Source organism: Elaeis guineensis, chromosome 5 (genome assembly GCF_000442705.2).
Source record: "Elaeis guineensis isolate ETL-2024a chromosome 5, EG11, whole genome shotgun sequence".
NCBI classification, from domain to species: Eukaryota; Viridiplantae; Streptophyta; class Magnoliopsida; order Arecales; family Arecaceae; genus Elaeis; species Elaeis guineensis.
Window position 1 is genome coordinate 33,731,107 of NC_025997.2, and position 21,033 is coordinate 33,752,139.

General features: G+C 37.1%; 1 protein-coding gene across 1 annotated transcript; it reads right to left on the reverse strand.

Moving 5' to 3' along the window:
• Nucleotides 1-3,942: 3,942 nt before the first annotated feature.
• On the reverse strand, nt 3,943-9,407 carry LOC105045325 (nucleolar protein 56). Its single transcript, XM_010923562.3, has 8 exons — nt 9,065-9,407; nt 8,761-8,975; nt 8,503-8,660; nt 6,721-6,908; nt 6,389-6,641; nt 5,852-6,000; nt 5,603-5,746; nt 3,943-4,465 (listed from the first exon to the last, which is right to left on the reverse strand). Exons 1-8 carry the CDS (start codon nt 9,267-9,269, stop codon nt 4,098-4,100), a joined length of 1,680 nt encoding a protein of 559 aa, XP_010921864.1. The 5' UTR covers nt 9,270-9,407; the 3' UTR covers nt 3,943-4,097.
• Between the last annotated feature and the right edge of the window lie 11,626 nt (nt 9,408-21,033).

A 21,033-nucleotide genomic window follows, 5' to 3' on the forward strand; every position in this document is an offset into this window, starting at 1 on the left:
TACACTAGTTTATAACCCCCTACCACACATGGAATGTGATTTTAAAAAAAAAAATTATTTTATTAATTTATTAATATCTATTTTATATATATTTAAAATAATTAAATTAATTAAAAAATATATTTTGTACACATCATAGATTATAAGTTTTTTTTTTCTAAATTTAGATTTTTTTCATGGGCCTCTTGCCGCCTGCTCCTCTAAAAGCCTCATCCTCTTTCTATATTAGCATTCATTTTGCTTTACTTTGCTTTTCATCTTTACAGCTCGCTCTTTCTTCTCTTTTTCTATTGCCATAATAGAGCTCAAGAGACTCTTGGAGAGTCGGGACCTCATTTGGATCGAGTATATCGGTGCCCACTCACACATCCACGATCTGGGCTACTTCGCTCTGGAGGCCCGCGCTATTTCTAAGAGTATGGGCGGACTGTTGGCCTCATCCTCCAACTCATTCGCAAGGATAAGATTGTCAGCTGCACCATCCTCCTCGTCGGCCAGCCCAGCATCGGCAAGACCACCATTGCCATGAGCCTTATCAAGTTTCTTGGCCAGGACACCCCCCTTCGCCACCATCTCTGTCTCCCAGCTCGTCTCCCTCGAGATGTTTAGGACTGAGGCCTTCATCCAGACTTTCCATCTACTTTGCTCTTCACATCTAGAGCTTGTTCTTTCTTCTCTCTTTTCACTGCCATAATAGACTTCAAGATGTTCTCGGAAAGTCGGGATCAATTTGGATCGAGCGTATTGGCACCCACTCGTACATTCGCGATTTGCGCTTTGACTTCACTCTTGAAACCCGCATCATCTCCAAGAACATGGTCAATTAGCAATCCGTCCGCAAGGCAACTGGCCTCATCTGCCACCAAATTTCATATATAATCAGTGGATTAAGAAATGATATGATAGGTCATATCTTACAATTTTCTATTAGAATTTTTAGCATTTTCTCATCCAAAAGATTGTAACCCCGAGCTTATTCTCCACTTAAATAAAAAATAAAGAGTAAAATTTATATTTTTATTTATTAGTAAATAATATTTTTAAACAGTAGTTTTATTCTCAAATTAAAAATATATACTATTCTTGTTCTTAGTAAATATGATATAATTGTCCTTACAAAAAAAAAAAAGGTGATATGATTATCTTATTACAGTGGGAACAACCCAACAATCTACTAGGATTGAGTCCCGGAGGCACGTAAAGATTGGAGGAGGTTGAGTCATCTCCACGTTATACTATCTCCACCCACCCTCTTATCTTCTCTCCACCTCTCCACCCGAATCCCTCTGCGCCTCCTTCAGCTTTTTTATTTTTCACATCATCTTCTTTTTCAGATTTTATTTTCACTTCTAAATAATAAAGAAGATTTTTTTATTACTAAAAAAATAATAAATAGAAATTTGGTAAAGAAAAATCTTCTTTTCCAATATTTGTTAATGAAAATTTTGTTTTTAAAATTTTATGTTGGAGACCAAAGTTACAATATTCTTTCTTTTTGCTATATATAAAGTTTTTTTGAAGTTTGAAAATTGCTATGAATATATTTGTTTGCCGTCTCAATCCACCCTCTTGTCTTCTCTTCACCTTACCACCCGAATCCCTCTTCACCTCCTTTGGCTCCTGCCCAGTCGACCGCTGGTGATGGCATCACCATGGAAGGGGGACTCGTAGGCATAGTGGGGAGGGAGAGAAATGGTGATCTGTGAGACCAACGGGAACGTCCAAAGCTGCAGTTGGCTCAGAGGCTCTACTATGACAGAGAGCGGTGGGAGCATCCACAACACCCCCGATGGTCTTCTCCTTCGTCGATGACGACGACGACTGTGGGCTATGACCCTTTCGACGCCTTCATATGCACCCCTCACCCACCCCTCCCCACCTCATTTTTTCCTCTCCCACCTCTCTGCTGCTCGCTTAGAACCCCACCTCCTCCACCTTATACCAATAAATCCCTTCCTTCCTCTCTCTCCTCTCCTCTGCTGCCACCGATGGCCACCCTCCGCCATCGCCTCTACATCCTTTGACTCCCTCCATCGCCTCACCATTGAGGTAAACAACCCATTGCCCTTTTCTCCTGCCCTTCCACCTTCCAAAGACCTGATCTGCCTCCTCATCCTCCTAGGAGTCTCCCAGTCGTCAGCTACCTCTAGACCCTCGACCACTCCTGTCACCACCTCCGGGTAGTCAATCCAGAGGTGGAGGAGATTTTCAGTGCTGCTAGTGCCATCCGATTCGTGGTGGAGGTTAGGACTCCGAGTGGTACTTTTTTTTTTTTAATCTTCTCGTGAGAGAGATGAAGAGAGAAGCGCTATGGGCGGAGTAGACATATGGCAGATAGTCTCACGAGTAGAGGGGACATATGGCGAACGGAGGCTGATACCTCTATTTTAATATATATATATATATATATATATATATATATATATATATATTATAACTAGCATTTAACTCCCGCTATTTAATTGATAATAATGATAATATTTTATATTAAAGATTGCATTCACTAATTAATTTCATGATGAGATCAAAGGATCTCTAAGAGTTCTTCTTTCCAAAAATGGCCTCCCAAACCAGTGAAAATTACTGCATTTCATATTTTTTATCATACTATTTATATTTATATTTTTTATTTAAAAAATATAAAATATAAAAATATAAAACTTGATAAGTAGCGTTGCAGTAGAGTATCCTATAATATTATGTGTCAATATGCAATGTCACTCCTAATACCCATGTATTGCTTTCTTATTATTATATAGATAGATAAATTTTTTTATTATACTATATATGCTTGATTTCTTATTTTTTATTTAAAAAATATAAAAAATAAATAAAATTTGATACGTGACGTTGCGAAAGATTATTCTATAATCTTACGTGTTAACACGGAATGCCACTCCTAATACCTACGTATTGCTTTACTATTATTATATAAATAGATAAATTTTTTTATCATATTATTTGTATTTTTATTTTTTATTTAAAAAAATAAAACTTAACACGTGACGTTGTTGGAGATTATCCTAAAATTTTACGTGTCAATACAGAATGTCGCTCCTAATACTCATATATTACTTTATTATTATTATATAAAAAATTAAAAAAAATAAAATTTGACACGTGGTGTGATAGAAGATTATCCTATAATCTTATATATCGATACAGAATACCACCCCAAATATCCATGAATTACTTACTATTATTATATAGATTATGGGCTTTTAACACTCTAATTTCCGAGTTAACATCATAGGAAATTTCACTTTTGTAGTTTAATTCTTGTGCTTCCTGAAAGCTCTTGCTATGTGGAGAATCAATATTGTTGCTCAGGTGACCTTTGAATGTTAGGCATCCTGATCTATTCTTTACTATAATTAGAGAATGGGAGCCATCCTGATATCCTGGAACACAGACTCTTGAGTTTATAGTTCTCGCATTGGAAGCTACCAGCCTACCAAAGAAAAATGTTTCCCACGAAGCACCCCATTGCACACCCACGAAGCACCCCATTGCACACTGAAAAAGACTTCAACGCTGAATGATTGAACCACCGACAGCATTCTATCCATCAAAATTCTACCACCCTTCCGGCCTCTTAATCCACCTACGCAAATAAAGCAAAAAAGAAACTTCACCAACAAAAAAAATTCTGAGATTAATTTCGAGCACCAACAAGCCATGGCTTACAACATGAACTGTCTTCACCAATCCATCATTACCTTTGCTCTGAGTTCGCGGACTGCTGAACAATGAAGACAGCTAACATAACCATGCCGGTTAACTGGGTGTGGTGGAAACATAAAACCTCCCATGAACACAAGGCAAATCTGATACACCAAAATATGAGAATAAAACCTTGTGTTCCAGAGGTGCAAGATCCGATCACTTGGAAAAGCCCAATTTGCGACTCAGTTACAAGTAGACTTAAAACTACAAAATAAATTGGCATTTGAATGCGTATTCCATTGCAGGCCCATCAAGTTTAGGAGCTCAAATAATTTTTAGGGACAAAACTTACCACTCGACAAAAACACGAGCCTCAGCATGATTTGGTAGCTAATGCATAAACATAAAACAGAACTACTTTAATCTCATAATTACTCATTATCTTCAGTTTTTGCCTTTTTCTTCCTTTTCTTTTTCCCTTCAGTTTCCATTGGGACGTCACCATCTGATTCTTCTCGATCCTTCTTCTTCTTCTTCTTCTTCTTTTTGGCAGCCCCATTTTGTTGTGTGTCGTGACCATTTGCCCCATTGACTGCTTCTGCCGCCACCCCATCTTCCTGTTGCGCCTCTGTCAACTTGTGTTTCTTTTTCTTTTCGGTCTCCGGTTCTGCAGGAGCCTCCCCATCAGCAGCAACTCCAGTTGATTTATCCTCATCCATGGGCTCACCATTCACAACTTCACCTTTAGATTTCTTTTTCTTGCTCTTCTTCACGGAAGCTTCATCCTTCTTAGGTACATCTGAAAAGACAGCTTGTTTTGTCAGTGTATATCATGCCTAGCTTGCTGAGTATTACTTGACAATGTGAAAACGAAAGCAGCTTTATTGAAAAATCAGATGCGAGAGAGGTAGCAAACAAGCAGCAGACGCATTAAGTATCTGCACAGAATAGAACTAAAAAGGCCAAGGGGTATTGAGAAATTGCAAAAATTTTACAATTCAATGCTATTGCAAAGCGACAAATATCTGCTTCTAGAATCCAAATAAGCTTCTGAACAGAGGAAATTAGGATTGGAAGCATAAAAAATTGACTCTCCTAACAAGAACAATATCGTCAAAGGCCCTCCAGGTGCTTGCCTAGGCGCTCAGGTGAGGTGAGGAAGCTTCTGAGCACCTCAACAGCCCCCAGGCGAGGTGAGTTTACTATGGTCATGCCTAGCCAAGCTCTGGATAGAGCGAGAAGCATCCAGGAAGCGCCTCACCAACAGCCAGCAAAACTCTTTTTAATCCTTTTCGCCCATTCTTTTAAATTTGTCAGCTTTACTTTAAGGGTTATTATGTTCTATTGGAATTCTTATCAATGAAGGACTAAAGGATATCCAATGATTTACTTTTTCATGTTATGCTTTTTTCAGAAGCATCAAAAGATAATCGGGAAGTGATATTTGCTATCATGTTTGAATTTTCGGGCTACTAAAAGATGCCTGGTGGTTTATTTTTGCTGATTTTTGTTGATATGAGAAGTGGTATTTGATGTGATGTTTTGAAAGATCTGAAACATAGCACCTAATATACAGAATTATGATTGTTGATGTTGAAACTTGCACAACTAGTATCACAATGGCGTATTGTTTACATATAATATTTATGTCTAATATATTTTTGCCGAATTTTTAATAAATTAGCTTCTTGCTTTCTTCAGGCAGGTGCCTTTTTGGTGCCTGGCTCCTCGCAGGCAATGTAGGGTTTTGTCACCTTAAAGAAGCCTTCTGCTTTTGACAAGCTTGATCAAGAATAGATGATTATTCATCAGATGAGAATGCAGTTTATGGTCTTGCACACTATGAAAAAATAAGAGAACTTCCAAAATGTCAAAAAGTTCTCAGCCACTGATGGAGCATTTATGTATGAAGATTTAGATAGTGAAAAGCCCATACCATCAGTCAGTTGTGAGACCATACTCTCAACAGCAGCTTTCATCACATCAACATTCTTACGAGGTGCAACGCCCTTGTCATAGAAGTCTAATCTCTCTTCAACTTGTTCGCGCAGCTTTACTCCAAAAATAGATGTATTCATCTCTGAATGCATTATTTTACTGATTAATTACAAAATACAATATCTAGAAAAATATACGTATGTAATAGTTGAGAAAAGAGATACATCCTCCACAAACAAAGACTAACCAGAAAAGCAATCAATACGGGAAGCAATGGAACACTTATTCGCAAGGTAACGAGCTAAACGTCCTTTGTTTCGAGCAGATGCCCGGCCAATAAATGAAGAGTGGAAGATGAGGCCATACTTTGGAGTGTTTCCTCGAGTTTTCAACGCTCTATAGACATCAAAAAAATAATGATAATGCAAATAATACAAGTTCAACATGATTGAAGTTTACTAAACTGGCTAGCATTGCAAGTAAATATTTTAACCAGCAATCTCAGGTAAGGCATGGTATCATGTCAATTAATATATTTGGTAAGTGCAAAAGATTGAACAAGCCCTCTGCAAAAATAAGCCAGTGGATTTTACATGCAAGAGCTGCTTGAACCGTAGCCTCCATAGTTTGAAGGAATGTCCAAATTTAGGTTCATAAGATGACTCAAATTTCAAGCATACCTGATGGTGGTATAAACAACGCTTTTTTTTTTTTAATTTGCTGATCAAGGTTAATGCTGACCTTGTATGACTAGGAGGAAGGTGCCAGGGTGGGAAATTTAAACCTGAAAAGTGCCTTCTCAGCACCAAGTATCTGAAGAGTAGATGAAGGACATTTTGCTAGATTTGAAAGACTCCCAGCATGAGATATCAGACGAGCACCAACAATTTCACCTATCAGAGTTGTGAGATTTGGTGCTATATCATTCATTTTTGTGACAAGATACTCGTACAGCTTCTTCCTATATTCAGAGAGATCCATAACTCTCTGAGCAAACTGCTGAACGTTAATCAAATCAATTGGGGACAGATCCTGTCCTGAAAAGGCAAGAGGAATAAATGGAGGATAACATCTAAAAATATTATAAAAGGAAAGTGGTGTTATAGTATGTGTTACCCATGGATGCTTTAGCTGCTTCTACAATTTCTTTTGCTTTGTCCTCATCACCTACTATGTCTGCTAATGCAGGAATATGATTATCAGATAACTCTGATTTGTTCTCCACAAACTTTGCAATTTTGGCATATAGATAGTTGTCATTTATGATCTTCACCAGCTCTGGGAAATGCCAGGAGTACCATTCTCTGCATAACGAGATAAATCAGATGTGTAGATGCAATTATCACCAATGCATGAATTAAAATAAAGGTCTATGGAAGACCAGGTTAACATTTTTTTCTTGCAAACATATAAAAATTACTAAGCGTATATTTAGCCACTTAGCAACTTAGATATCCCTCCAACTAGAAAAGGGGAAAGCACTGGCTTTCTCCTATCCATAATCTCAAGTTGCACAAGCATAAGATACATAATCAGTGATTATACACCATGAAACAGATATGACATTTACAATGAGAATTGATTATGAGGCCTCAACATGTCTATTTCACTTGAATTGTTCTTTGAAAGAATAATAATAAAAGGCTGATCTATTTTCTAACACTTTCATCATCTTAAACAATTGGATCAATACAAATTTATACATCTAGAGCCTGGGACAGCTTCAACCAAAACTGGCCATGAACAAAAACACCATCATTTGCAGCTGGACATAATTAGACCCATGTCCTCCACATGTAAGGCATGTCACGCATTAATTATTATCGTGTTAACTACCAATAATAAGCACAAAATTTTCATCAGCCATTCTACAAAATGTAGTTATTTATGTTCAAAATCATATAATGAGGGAGAAAAAGGAGGTAATCATGCACAAATAGACCTGATTGAGGCAAGGAGACATGGTTAGCCAGGCTTGGTGCAATCCTTGGTATTAGGTTCAGGTCAGCACCTATTGTGTATTAGCTGACATCAACCAATATCACTCTACCTTGTATCAAATTGGTCATAACCGTAAAACATGCAACAATATATAAGGAGATAACTGATATTTGATCAATGGAAAATGCTTTGTGTACACCTGAGCATGCCCTGGCCCGATTTTTTGCGAGCCACCAGGGTCAAAATGGGCAATCAGCCCTTCATAACCACTTATCTCCATATATGGTGCACAAACCTGGTTTGGTGCTCATTCTGGAGGTTTCGGATACTAGCACCGGATCTCATACTGGTTTTTTGCTAGTACGGTAAGGTATAGGGTAGACACATCGGATGGCAACACATTGTATACGGGTGCCAGAAACCTGCCCGAATGGTATTGTACCATTTTACATTCCCATTTGCCAGGAGAAATGATGCTAATTCATTGTTAACATTGATAAAACCGTGTATTCTCTTTGCTTTTTCATTCATCAACACCAGCCATCAAACTTAAACATGTACTATACCAAGGTTTTAAATCCCATGGGGCGGGCCTGTCCTGATTTTTCCATAAAACAGGACGCACCGCCATCCTATCCCGTCCCGACACTTGGGATGGAGGATGCCCTAAGATGTTCCGATCGAAATGCTAGGATGCTAGCGGGATGGCCCTATCCCGATATATAGGATGGTATCTCGTCCCGATGCCTTGCGGAATGTCCCATTGGGACCTGAATCCTTGTAACATACAACACGCTTAACCGATTCAAACAATTTACCTAAAGAATAAGTTATGACATAGACACAATAAAAAAAGTTGTGCTTGGACTAGAAGATACATGGGGCCTCTAGCACATAACCAACTGGATCATTTAACCTAGAGCTTCAACACAGACTAAAGCATTCTGGAAAACAAACCTCACTCTCATGGAGAAGGTGTTAATATCCTTGTCGAGTGTATCAAGGAGAAATATGGCCTGAATAACCATGTTATCCACCCGATTAACATTAAACTTGACCTTCGCTCTGCTGTAACTATGCCCCAACCCCAGTTGAGCCTTCTCCAAATCTGACGGCTATAACCACAAACAAAATGAAAAGAAAAAAATTATCCTTACATGAAAAGCCAGTAGAATTTATAACAATAAACTACGGAATCAAGTGGGAAGATCCAACCTTTAAGTCTTTAATAAACCTATCGAAATGCAACCTCACGCCACGAAGAAGCTCGAGTACGAACTCATTGCTCTGGCAAGGAATCTTCGTCACTTCAAAGATCTGAGACCCAACCTTGGGCTCTGCGACCCCGAGGCTAAACTTAGCCTTCTTCCCCTCTTTTGGTTTCGGGAGGTTGATTTCCAAGAAGTTCCTCAACTCATCGGTCATGAGCCCTAAAAATTTCAATAAAACCCAATAAAACTTATGATATCGGCCTCCAAATAGGCAAAGGATGGAGGCACAGGTAGGCTTTTCAGCTCACCTTCGGAGATGGCGTTGCATTGGTTGAGGGCATCGAGGGCGGAGGAGAAGGGCTGAAAGGCGACGAGCTTGACGACCTTTCCGAAGCGTGTGAGGTCGAGGACGGAGTTCCGGACGGCCTCCGTGTTCTGGCCGATCTCGTCGAGGCCATAGGCGTGGAAGAGGGAGTAACCGGAGGCAGATTCAAAGAGGAGGTAGAGCGCCATCGCCCTCTTGAGCGAGTCTTCCACGAAGAAAGGATTGGAGCACTAGGGTTTCTCCTCTATCTGACGAAGGGGAGGGGCCTAGGGTTTTACGGCCCCCGGTCGACGTCTCGGTATTACCCTGGAACCTTTAACTCGATCAGGGCCGTCCGATGGCTATGCACCCCTCCAGCGCGGAAAATTTAGGAGAGCGTTTAGGTTGGGTCCGGTCTAAATGAGCCGCCCAATCTAGTGGCACGCTCGGCGCAGCAAAAACTCTTTGCCTTTGTCCCACGTATCTGGGATTACCATCAGCAGTGGAGCTTGGGGAGCTTCTTAGGAAACAGAGCCTACATGGAAATAGGGTTTTAACAAGCGAAACTATTTGCTATTTAGTAATTATATTTATAAAATATTTTAAAATTTTAATATATATTTAATAATAAAAATATAAAAATATTTTTGATATGATAAAATAATAATATAAAATATTACATAGTATTATATAATGAAAAATAATATAATATAATATTATATATTATTATATATTAAAATATTATTATATTATATAATATGATTATGATATAATTAATATAATATTTTAGTATAATTATATTCAATAAGATCATGAAATATTTCGACTTATTTATTAATTTATTATTTTAATAATATATTTATCAAGATCAATACATGATATTTTTGTACTATTTTCTAGATCAATTCTTGCATTAGGAGGTCTGGAAGTAGTATTACTTATCAATCCCATTTTTTTATATTATATATTATTAATATAATAATATTATGTTAGTGCCCAAGTTATCTTTCAGGGTTACTGATCAGGCATTGTATGATGCTGGCATCAGCCTGTACTCTCTTTGGGGTAAGACTGAAGTATTTTCTCCTGCCTTCCTTTCCATCTTTTGTAGCATATATCTTTTCTTAACTGCACAACTTTCTTGATGCAAAAATGAGATTTAATCTGGATAGATTGGAGGAAAGAAAAAGAAAGGACCAACCCAAGCTATCTATCATTGATCCTACAGTAAAAAGAGCTAAAGGTACAAATCCTTTTCTTGCCTGGGCACCATCCCGATCTTCTTTTGCCACTCTTTCTCCGACTAATTCGGGGAGAAATGATACTTTTCGAGGTCTCCAAAGTACTTCCCGGGGGTATCAATTGAGCCTCCACCTCATCAATCAACTAAGGTGAGAAAGAAGGACAATAGCCAGCCTGTGCCTCCTCCCAAAGACCAAGGACGCAAGCCAACCACTACCCCGTCCACTTCGGTTGAGGGAGATGCCGTGGAGCGGATGTCTCTTTCAGAGTGAGCCCAGTTGGGTCGTGATCTTCTTGAATTAGGGCTGGCAAAATATGACCCGACCCGCCAACCCGATCCATATTCGACCTGCCATAAACAGGTTTGGGTTTAGGTTAAATGGGTTCAGGTTATAAACGGGTCGATCCGTTTAACCCGTTTAATAATTGGATCGGATATGGGTTTTAGATATCTGACCTGTTTAACCTGTTTAATATTTAGGTTGGGTTAAGTCAGATAACCTATTTAACCTGTTTAACATGTTTAACTTATTTCTGATCCATTTAACCATTTAATATGTTTAACCTGTTTAACCCATTTAAGATCCGTTTAACCTGTTTAACCTATTTAAGACCCGTTTAACCTGTTTAAAACCTGTTTAACCTGTTTTTGATGCATTTAACTTGACTTGTTTAACTTATTTAACCCGTTTAACCTGTTTAACCCATTTAACCTAATTTGATCTATTTAATAAATGGGTTAAACGAGTCGGATCGGATTATCTGTTTAATAAATATGTCGGGTTCAGGTTTGAATTTTTGATCCATTTAATAAATAGGTTGGATTTGGGTTGACCATTTTCTGATCCAACCCGTTTATGACCCGATCCGTTTATGACCGACCCGACCCGTGAGCCACCCCCATCTTGAATCCAATCGTTGACCTGGAGGCTTGCCGAAAGAACAAATCGGAGGAGACTGCCAATCATGCTTTCGAGTATCTCATGCATGTGAGTCTCCTCACCATTTCTTTTTTTCTATTTTTCTCCCTTTCTTTCTTCTTTCTTTTGGTCGATGAATGCCGAGCTGAATCTTTGCCTCACAGATTACTATCGATCTCAAGGTCATGTATGAAAATGTGACCTATTTGCTGACAAACAAGGAGGCCATGGATGCCAACCTGTTGATTCTTCAAGAGGAGGAGTCCAAACTCATGGCAGGGCTCAAAAATCAACTTGACGAGAAGTTGAAGTCGTTGAAGGAGAATAATCAAAATCTTTTGGACCTTCAACGAAAATATAATGAACAAGAGAAGAAGGTTTTTGAGCTACATACCCAAGCCGAAAAGAACAAAGAACTGGAGTCGAGGCTTAAAGAGGCAGAGAAGGCCAATAAGGCCATGGAAAAGCCATTGAAGTGCTTAAAAAGTAGCTCAAACAGGAGCAAGATAAGGTGGCAAGGGCAGTTGAATTATATAAGACTTTCGAAGAATTCGAAGAGGAGGTCTCCAGAAGTTCTGAGGGGGTGTACGACCACGCTTTCAATCAATGTCGGAATCTGATTAGGATGTTGTATCCTGAGATAGATCTTTCCAAGGTGACCCTAAAGATTGCTATTGAGATGGGCATAAAGGGGGAGTCTGAGCTACCTGTTGAAGCGACTAAGGAGCCTACTGAAGAGTCAATCCAGATGTTGACCGGAGCAAATGTAACTGAGGCCATCATTGCAGAGCCCATAATTGTCGTGCCTTCAGCCACAATCGAGACTCAAAAGGCCACTAAAGGGCCAGAGCCCACTGCTGCCACCACTGAGGTTGCTAAAAAGCTAGAGCAGATTAAAAAAGAACCAACATAGAAGAATTCCAGTGCTCCAGTAGACATCTTGTAAAAATATTCCTTTTCAAAATGCATAGACTCGATAGGGTGTTTTTATTCTATAACGACCCACTGAGGGTCTTTCTTTTTCCAAATGTAGTGATCCAGTAGGGGTCTTTTCTTTTGTATTTACTTGTCATATCAATGAAGGAGACATTATCTCATGTGCCATGATACGACATGCATGTTTTTACTATTTGGTAGATTTGATAATTGGCTAAAATAAAGTAATGGTGTATATTTAATAGTTCAACAGAACCAAAAGTTTTGATGATTTAAATCTTACCAGTTATCAACTAATTAAAGGTCAAGGTTTAGACGTACCTTTGCTTGTATGGCCTTGACTAGACCAGGCTTAAGATTTGACCCAGAGATCGATATTCTCAATAGAATCTAAAGATAATCTCACTTTAGTGATAAATATAGTATCATATCAGTTGGAGACTGGTGTAAGATCACTTTAGTATTGTGGTCGGTATAGGACTCATTGGTTGATGGGGGGATAATGCCCTTCGGGGCTATACCAGACTGAAATCCAAAGTAATATTTGCATCCTCCGGGGCCATATTGGATTGAAATCGAATCAGTACTTGTGCCATTCAGGGCTATACCGGACTAAAATTCGAATTAATACTTGTGTCCTCTGGGGCCACATCGGACTAAAATCCTAATTAATACTTGCACCCTTCAGAGCTGTACTAGACTGAAATCCAAATCAATACTTGCATCCTTCGGGGCTATACTAGACTAAAATTTAGATTAATATTCATGCCCTTTGGGGCTTTACCAGACTGAAATCTGGATTAATACTTGCACCCTTCGGGGCTGTACCAGATTGAAATCTGAATCAATACTTGCACCCTTTGTGGTTGTATCGGACTGAAATTTGGATTAATATTGGTGCCCTTTAGGATTTTATCAGACTAAAATTCGAATTAATATTTATGCCCTTCAGAGCTTTACCAATTCGGAGATTGGATTTAACTTTGCCAATTCGAAGATTGAGTTTAGAAGATTTTATCTCCATTCGTGCCTCTTGGGGCTATACCAAACTGAAATTTGGATTAATATTTATGTCCTTCAAGACTTTATCGGATTAGAATCTGGATTAATATTTATGCTTTTCGGAGCTTTACCAATTTGGAGATTGGATTTAGGAGATTTTATCTCCATTCGTGCCTCTCGGGGCTATACCAGATTAAAATTTGGATTAATATTTGTATCCTTTCGAGGCTTTACCAGACTAGAATTTGGATTAATATTTGTATCCTTCAGAGCTTTCCCAATTCAGAGATTGGATTTAGAAGATTTATCTCCATTCATGCCTCTCGGAGCTATACCGAACTGAGGTTCGAATTTCGATAAACAAAAAAACATGATGCATAAGAAAGAGCTCATTAGAGTATTTTCATTGATAATATTTTTTGATTTTTAAAATTTTAAGTACGAAGAATAACAGATCGGTCTAGATTCTCAATTCTATAAGCTCCTGGGCAAATTACATCGACGATTCGATAAGATCCTTTGTAATTGGGAGCTAATTTGCCTTATTCAATAGATTTTGAAATTTCTGCTCATCTTAAGACGAGATCATCCTTCTGAAATGACTTTGATTTAACCTGGACATTATAATACTTAGTAATTCTCTGCTTATAGGCCACCATTCTGATATGGGCTTGTTCTCTCATTTTGTCAAGATGATCTAGATCGATTCTCAATCGATCAGAATTGGTTGCCTCATAAAAATTTCTGACTCTATCAGATGATAGGCCAATCTCAACTAGAATCACAACTTCGATCCCGTAGGTAAGCTTGAAAGAAGTTTCTCCTGTCAGAATCTGATATGTGATTTGATATGCCTATAGTACACTGTGTAGCTCTTCAGCCTACAATTCTTTTGCTTCAGTGAGCTTTATCTTCAAACCTTATAGGATAGTTCTATTGATGACTTGAGCTTCACCATTTGACTGTGGATGTCTAACAGAAGTGAGTCGATGATCAATATGACGTTTGGAGCAAAATTTTTTGAACTTGGGATTGTCAAATAGCCGATCATTATCAGTGATGATTACCTGAGATAAACCAAATTGGCATATTATAGATTTTTAAACAAAATTATGCATCTTTTTCTCTATGACTAAAGATTCTACCTCTATCTATTTTGTAAAATAGTCAATGGCTACCACCAGAAATTTTCTTTGGCTTCCCATTATTGGAAAGGGCCCTAGTATATCCATCCCTCAAATTACAAAGGGCCAAGGGAGGGTTATAGAAATAAGCTCAGTAGCAAGTTGATGTTGGATGTTAGCGTACCTCTGACATTGATCACATTTATTGACAAGATCAGCTACATCTTTTCGAATAGTTGGTCAGTAGTAATCTTATCGGATTACTTATAAGCAAGTGACCTGTCCCTCAGATGATTTTTACATATTCCTTCATGCACTTCTCGGAGTGCGTAGTTAGCTTCAAACGATGTCAAGCACCGGAGTAAAGGAAGAGAATAAGATTTTTTATATAGATGGCCTCCTTGAAAAATATACCATGGAGCTTGTCTTTTAATACTTGATAAGTGGTATATTTTTATATTTATTGAAGATATTTTTGGTAATTTATGGTGCTAACATCTTCTTAAAAATCTTAATTTCATGAATTTATTGAATTTTTCTAAAAAATAAGTGATTTTGAAAAAAAATGTGAAATTAGATATATTTATAAAAAAATAAATATTAATTTAATTGAGCAATTTAAACACCAAAATGAAAAAAAAATTTGAAAAATTTAATGTATATTTTTTCTAATTTTTCAGGTAAAAATTAAAGCGAAAACGGAGCTAAAATATCCTAAAAAAATAAAAAATATTACCTCCGATGCACGGTGGACCGATCGGTCGGTCCACAGAGCCAGGGCACGGTCCACAGGAATAGTTACGCGATCCACAGGCACGGCTCACAGTGAGAGAAAGATCCTGGGTGCGATCCAACGGCTGAGATTTAATTCGACCCAGATCCGATGGTTCACACTCGTTGCCGACTTTGAATAGGACTCATTTGTGCGATCCGACGGCCCAGAAGCAATCCATCATGCGATCCAACGGCTGTTATCGCTCCCGACTGTGTTAAGGACTCTTTTGCACGATCCGACGGCCAGAACTTCATCAGAATCTAGATCGGATGGCTGACATTTGATCTGACCCTAATAAAGATTATAACTCTGATTTTTGAGCTGATCTGGGCAGTCCAAGCTTGATCCGACGGCCAGAAAAATTTTTAGAAGATTAATACATTTTCTAAGAGTTTTAGGAATCCTTTTGTGATAAAAAAAATATGAAAAAATTATCTATAAATAGGAGGTCCGGGAATAAGCTTGGAAGGAGAAAAAAATCAAAGAAAAAGCAAAGAAAAAATAGAAAAAAAATTCAAAGAGCTTTAGGGATCAAATATTAGGAGATTATGGAGCTAGAGAGCTTGATGCATGGCTAAATCCCTTCAATCTAGGAATATGATGAAGCCTGTTAACGGGTTTTTATTTTTATTTTTTTGTATTTAATTTTTATGCAATAAAATTATGCTTTTATTTCATATCTTTTTATTTTCTTTTGAGATATTGATCCAGCCTACACGATCTATACCCTCTATTGACGTGCTGTGATCCCTGGATACGGCACGTGCTTTGAAGAGATAGATCGTGGTATGTTAGATTAAATCTTAGATCTTGTAATTGAATTTAGATAGTTTATACTCCAATAGGACGAGTTGTGATCTACTGATATAGTTCATATCCCTTAGAGATAAACTATACTAATACCATAATTACAAGAATTAAATATTATAATATAAAAAAAAAATAAATCTCTTTGCATGGTGGATTCAGAATTCCTGAATTATTTCTCTGAATTATTTTTTTTCATAATTTAATTTACACTTTTGATTTTTTTTGCTATTTTATTTCTTGTTAATTTTTTTACAATCAATTTTCTTTTTATTTCTTCTTAAAAAAAAAAGATAATCGCCCTAGATCCCCGTGGAAACGATCCCTACTCACCCTATCTATATAGTTTGAGTTGGTTTTTATTCTTGATTGCCTACGACAGCGATCAAAATTTTGGCACCATTGCCAGGGATCTAGGCACGATTATTTAAAAAAAAAATTACATTGACACCACATAATCTACTCAAGAAATTAGATACTTAATCACAAAACCTAAAAAATAAAACAAATCAATTTACTCTTAACTAACTATCAAATCTGATCATCTTTTCTTCTTGCATTACATAAATCCATAAAACATCTTAAGGGCACAAACCCTAAACAAGATAAGGTGGAGATTTCATTATCCTTCCTTGGCCCACAAATCACCATCCTGCATATTGCATTGACCTAAACCTTAATTTAAAATCAATTAGACGTTGGCCCCTAAGGACTTTCGAGCTCAATAGGATAAAGGATCCTAAGAGTAAGATCGGGTTAGGGTTAGTTAATTTGACTGGTATCTAGGAAAGTGGTTTAAAGACTACGTCCTGAAGGAAAGCGGTTATTTAATTGGTTCCATTCGCTTACCTGGCCAACTCAGTTGGTGTCTAAGAAAAGCAACGGGAGACTCCCACCGACCTTACACTTACCTGGCCAGTTGAGTGGCTAGTCTTTTACCTGGAATGCTCAAAGGCAACCTTAATAAGTTAGGAGCTGTCTAGATCTAGGGTTATCCTTAGCTAGGATTGATTGAGTAACATGACTACTAACCTACAAATATTAACCCTAATTAAAATGCTCCTCTATCATCTCTAGATTTAGGACTTCTTAAGCCCCCATCTTTAGAATTCTTTTCTCATCTATTTCTCTTCTTTTTTTAAAAAAAAATATAAAAAATAATAAAATAAAAAAAAATTACAAAAATAACTGAAAATTCTTAAATTTCTTCGTGGACAAGGTTATCTGATCGATTAGTGAGAATAGATCCAAACTTTATATCGAGTCCAGTAGACCTTAAGCCCACCATGGGTGAATTCGAACATGAACCTAGGATCTTGAAAGACCTTTGCTATTCAGTTAGGACAGCCTAACCCTCATGTATTCGACTGCCACAAACTGATGTCAATTTTGAAATTAAACCTCAGATCATAAACATGCTTCCCAAATTTACCGGAATCGAGGATGCATATATTTTTATGAGAGAATTTGAGGAAGTATGTGCCACGATGCGGCTTCAACATCTCACTGAGGATGCTGTAAAACTTAGGTTGATCAACTTTGCCCTCAAGGATAGTGCCAAAAAGTGGTTATACAGTCTTCCTAATCAATCCATCGCATCATGGGAGGGTTTTGTTAGAGTGTTCCTAAAAAATTTTTTTCCACACCATAAGACTGCCAAATTTAGGAATGAAATTAATCAATTTTATCAATTACCAGATGAGTCTTTTTGAAAGTACTTTGATCGTTTTAAGAATCTTTTGAGTCAATGCCCACATCATGGAATAGAAACTTGGAGGCTGTGCCAAATCATTTATGAAGGACTAGATCCAAACTCAAGAACCATGTTAGAATCAATGTGTCAGGGTCAATTCATGAATAAAGAACCCATAGAAGCCTGGCAATTTCTAGAGGACCTAGTAGAAAAGAGCCTACAATGGGAGATTACTAGAGAATCCGACAGACACACACCTTCCAGAGGGGGTGTATATCAAGTTCAACCTTCTCTAGCTGAAGAGGCTAAATTCGCATCTTTGATCCGTAGGATAGAGGCTCTAGAACTCAAGGAACATACCCAAGTAAACCAAGTTGCAATAACAACTTACAATGGGTGTAATGCCATAGACCACACGATGGAAGGATGTCCTTTCTTGATGAGTCTAGCCGAGAACGAAGTAGTACAGGTGAACGCAGCCTATCAAAGACCCACAAATGACCCCTACGCACCAACATACAATCCAGGATGGAGGAACCATCTCAATTTTTCTTGATCACAAGGGTCAAACTCAATTAGACCTGCTTTCACTCAACCCAACTCCAGACCCACTCAATCATCAAATACCTTATCAGATTTTAGCTATGATCAAAAGCTTAACTCACTAGAAAAGAGTCTGAAAATTCTAGCAAAATCATCTGCTAGCACCAACACTACACTAAACAACTTCATGCAGACCACAGGCCAGCTTCTAACTTCCAACACCCAGGCTATTATCCGTTTAGAGAAAAAGGTAAACTACCGAGTCAATCCGAGGCTAATCCTAGGATCCAGAACAATCAAGTACCACAACAAGGAGCCCAGATCAATCAATTAAATGCAATTCATACTTTAAGGTTTGGAAAACAAGTAGACAACCATGTCGGTACACCTGAAGATCAAAATGAACCATTGTCTAAACCACCTCATGAGCAAGTAATTAATCAGACCGAGTTGGAGGATCTAGATAAGTCTAAGGAGTCAATAGAGATTAACAAACCACCTAAGCCACTGGAAGAATCCACATCAGGGATTAAGCAATTCGAGACATCACCCACCAATTCTGTAGCTTCTTTTCCAAATAGACTTAGGACCAACAAATACTCAGCCCATATGGATCAAATCTTAGAGATGTTTAAACAAGTTAAAGTGAATATCCCTCTATTAGATATGATCCAATAAGTTTCCACATATGTCAAATTTCTCAAAGACCTATGCACAAAGAAGAAGACCACCAACATTCCCAAGAAAGCCTTCTTGGTGGCTAATGTAAGCTCATATCTATCAAGCCACATGCCTGTCAAGTATAAAGATCCAGGGTCTCCTACAATCTCTTGTGTTATTAGAAAAATCATCATTGACAGGGCCTTATTAGACTTAGGGGCTAGTGTGAATATCCTACCGTATTCGGTCTATAAAAAATTAGGGATAGGAGAATTAAAGCCTACAGAAATTATATTGCAATTGGCAGATCGATCAGTGAGGGTCCCCAAAGGAGTTGTGGAAGATGTGTTAATCAAGGTAAGTAATTTTATTTATCCTGTGAATTTTGTGATCCTCGAGACTGAACCAGTGATTAATCCAAAAGGTCACATTCCAATAATCTTCGTAAGATTATTCTTAGCGACCACCAACGCCCTAATCAATTGTCGTAATGGACTCATGAAACTCTCATTTGAAAATATGTCCATTGATCTTAATATTTTTAATCTTGAAAATAAAAAGAACCAATTCATTGATGTAAACTTGATCCAGGATGAGATCTATGAGACCATTGACCCAAGAGAAGAAGATTTTAACTGTAATCTCTGGCTAGATCAAAAATTTGAAATAGCTTATGAAATTTCTTCATCTAGTGATCAGAGAGTTCATCCACAATGGCAATCACCTGACGAATTACTTGTCAAGATGAATTTTCTGAATGAACCAATTGAAGAGATTCAAGTCCAGGAGGTTAATGCCCTACTTGATTCACCTCACCCACCCTATCCACCTGAATTTGTCAATCCAATATTTGATATGGGATAAGTGAGACAGAATTAGTATGGTCTGGCTGAAGACTTAAAACTTAGCACTTTCTGGGAGGCAATCCAGTTTTCAGTTTTTGCTTTTACTTTCTTTTGCATTATGTTCAGGTTAATCAAGGCTTGCTTTGTATAGATTTAAAGGCAATATTGGCTAAAATAGGGGAAGCACCAATTTTGAAAAAAGCTTCTGGATCTGGTGACATCCCTCTTTTTTCTTTCTCTTTTTATGCACCTTTCATTTTTTCTACTCCATTGAGGACAATGTCGATTAAGTTAGAGAAAAAAATATTTTTAAAATATTTTAAATATATATATATATATATATTTTCAAAAATCTTCAAGTAAGTTAGTATTTAGCATTTAAGCACCAGATTACATTTAAGAATTGAGTTAAACTAAGCATATTTTAAAAAAAAATTGATGTACAGATTAGAGAGTTATGAGATATCGAGGGATCAAGTATTAAGAAAACTCAATAAAGAGTTAAGTTTAGAACTTAAATAGTTTTCTTTGAGTATTTCTAGATTTTTCTACTAGCATCAAAGAAGAGTTTACTTCTTATGAACTTATGTAGGGTAAATATATATTTTTTTATAAATTAAAAAAAAAAATTAAGTACTTTATGCTGAGTAATCGGACCTCTTTGCCTAAGTAAGCATTGAGTTTCGCATCAAAAGATATGAAAGACAAAGAAGCTTTATTGTAAAACTAGTTTTAACTCGTAGCCTATTTGATTCGAGCAAGTAGGTTCGAGGGATATTTTATACCTAATGCCCTAAAGCCATCTGGTTTGGGAGTCATTAACTGAAAACTCGCTACGTGGGTCAAACAAAAAGCTTAAGGGGTTAAGACACTCAATAGCAGTACAATATTAAAAAAAAAAAATCAATCAATAAATGAAGGACGGAAGTAACAATATACTTGTCTATATGAAGGTTAATAATTTGGAGATAAAGGTAGGGATAATTTAGAAAAGTTCAGAAAAAATTTAGTATTCTTAGTTTAACTCTTATATTGACTAGTATTAATATCCCAATGACATACCTCATTTACACTCTACTAAACATCAGTGGCCTTTTTAAAATTATTTGATAAAATTTGAGATTTTAAGTTAAATGGTACTTAAATCTAAATTCTTTCTTTACTCGAGGATGAGCAAAGTTCAAGTTGGAGAGTGTGATAAGTAGTATATTTTTATATTTATTGAAGATATTTTTGGTAATTTATGATGCTAACATCTTCTTAAAAACCCTAATTTCATGAATTTATTAAATTTTTCTAAAAAATAAGTGATTTTAAAAAAATATAAAATTTGATATATTTATAAAAAAATAGATGTTAATTTAATTGAGTAATTTAAGCACCAAAATGAAGAAAAATTTTTGAGAAATTTAATGTATATTTTTTC

Coding starts and splice junctions, on each gene's coding strand:
- LOC105045325 (XM_010923562.3), bottom strand. CDS start 9,269: ATGGCGCTCTACCTCCTCTTTGAATCTGCCTCCGGTTACTCCCTCTTC. Junction 6,642..6,720: donor AGCAGCTAAAGCATCCATGG/GTAACACATACT, acceptor TTGCCTTTTCAG/GACAGGATCTGTCCCCAATT. Junction 5,747..5,851: donor CCGTATTGATTGCTTTTCTG/GTTAGTCTTTGT, acceptor TAATGCATTCAG/AGATGAATACATCTATTTTT.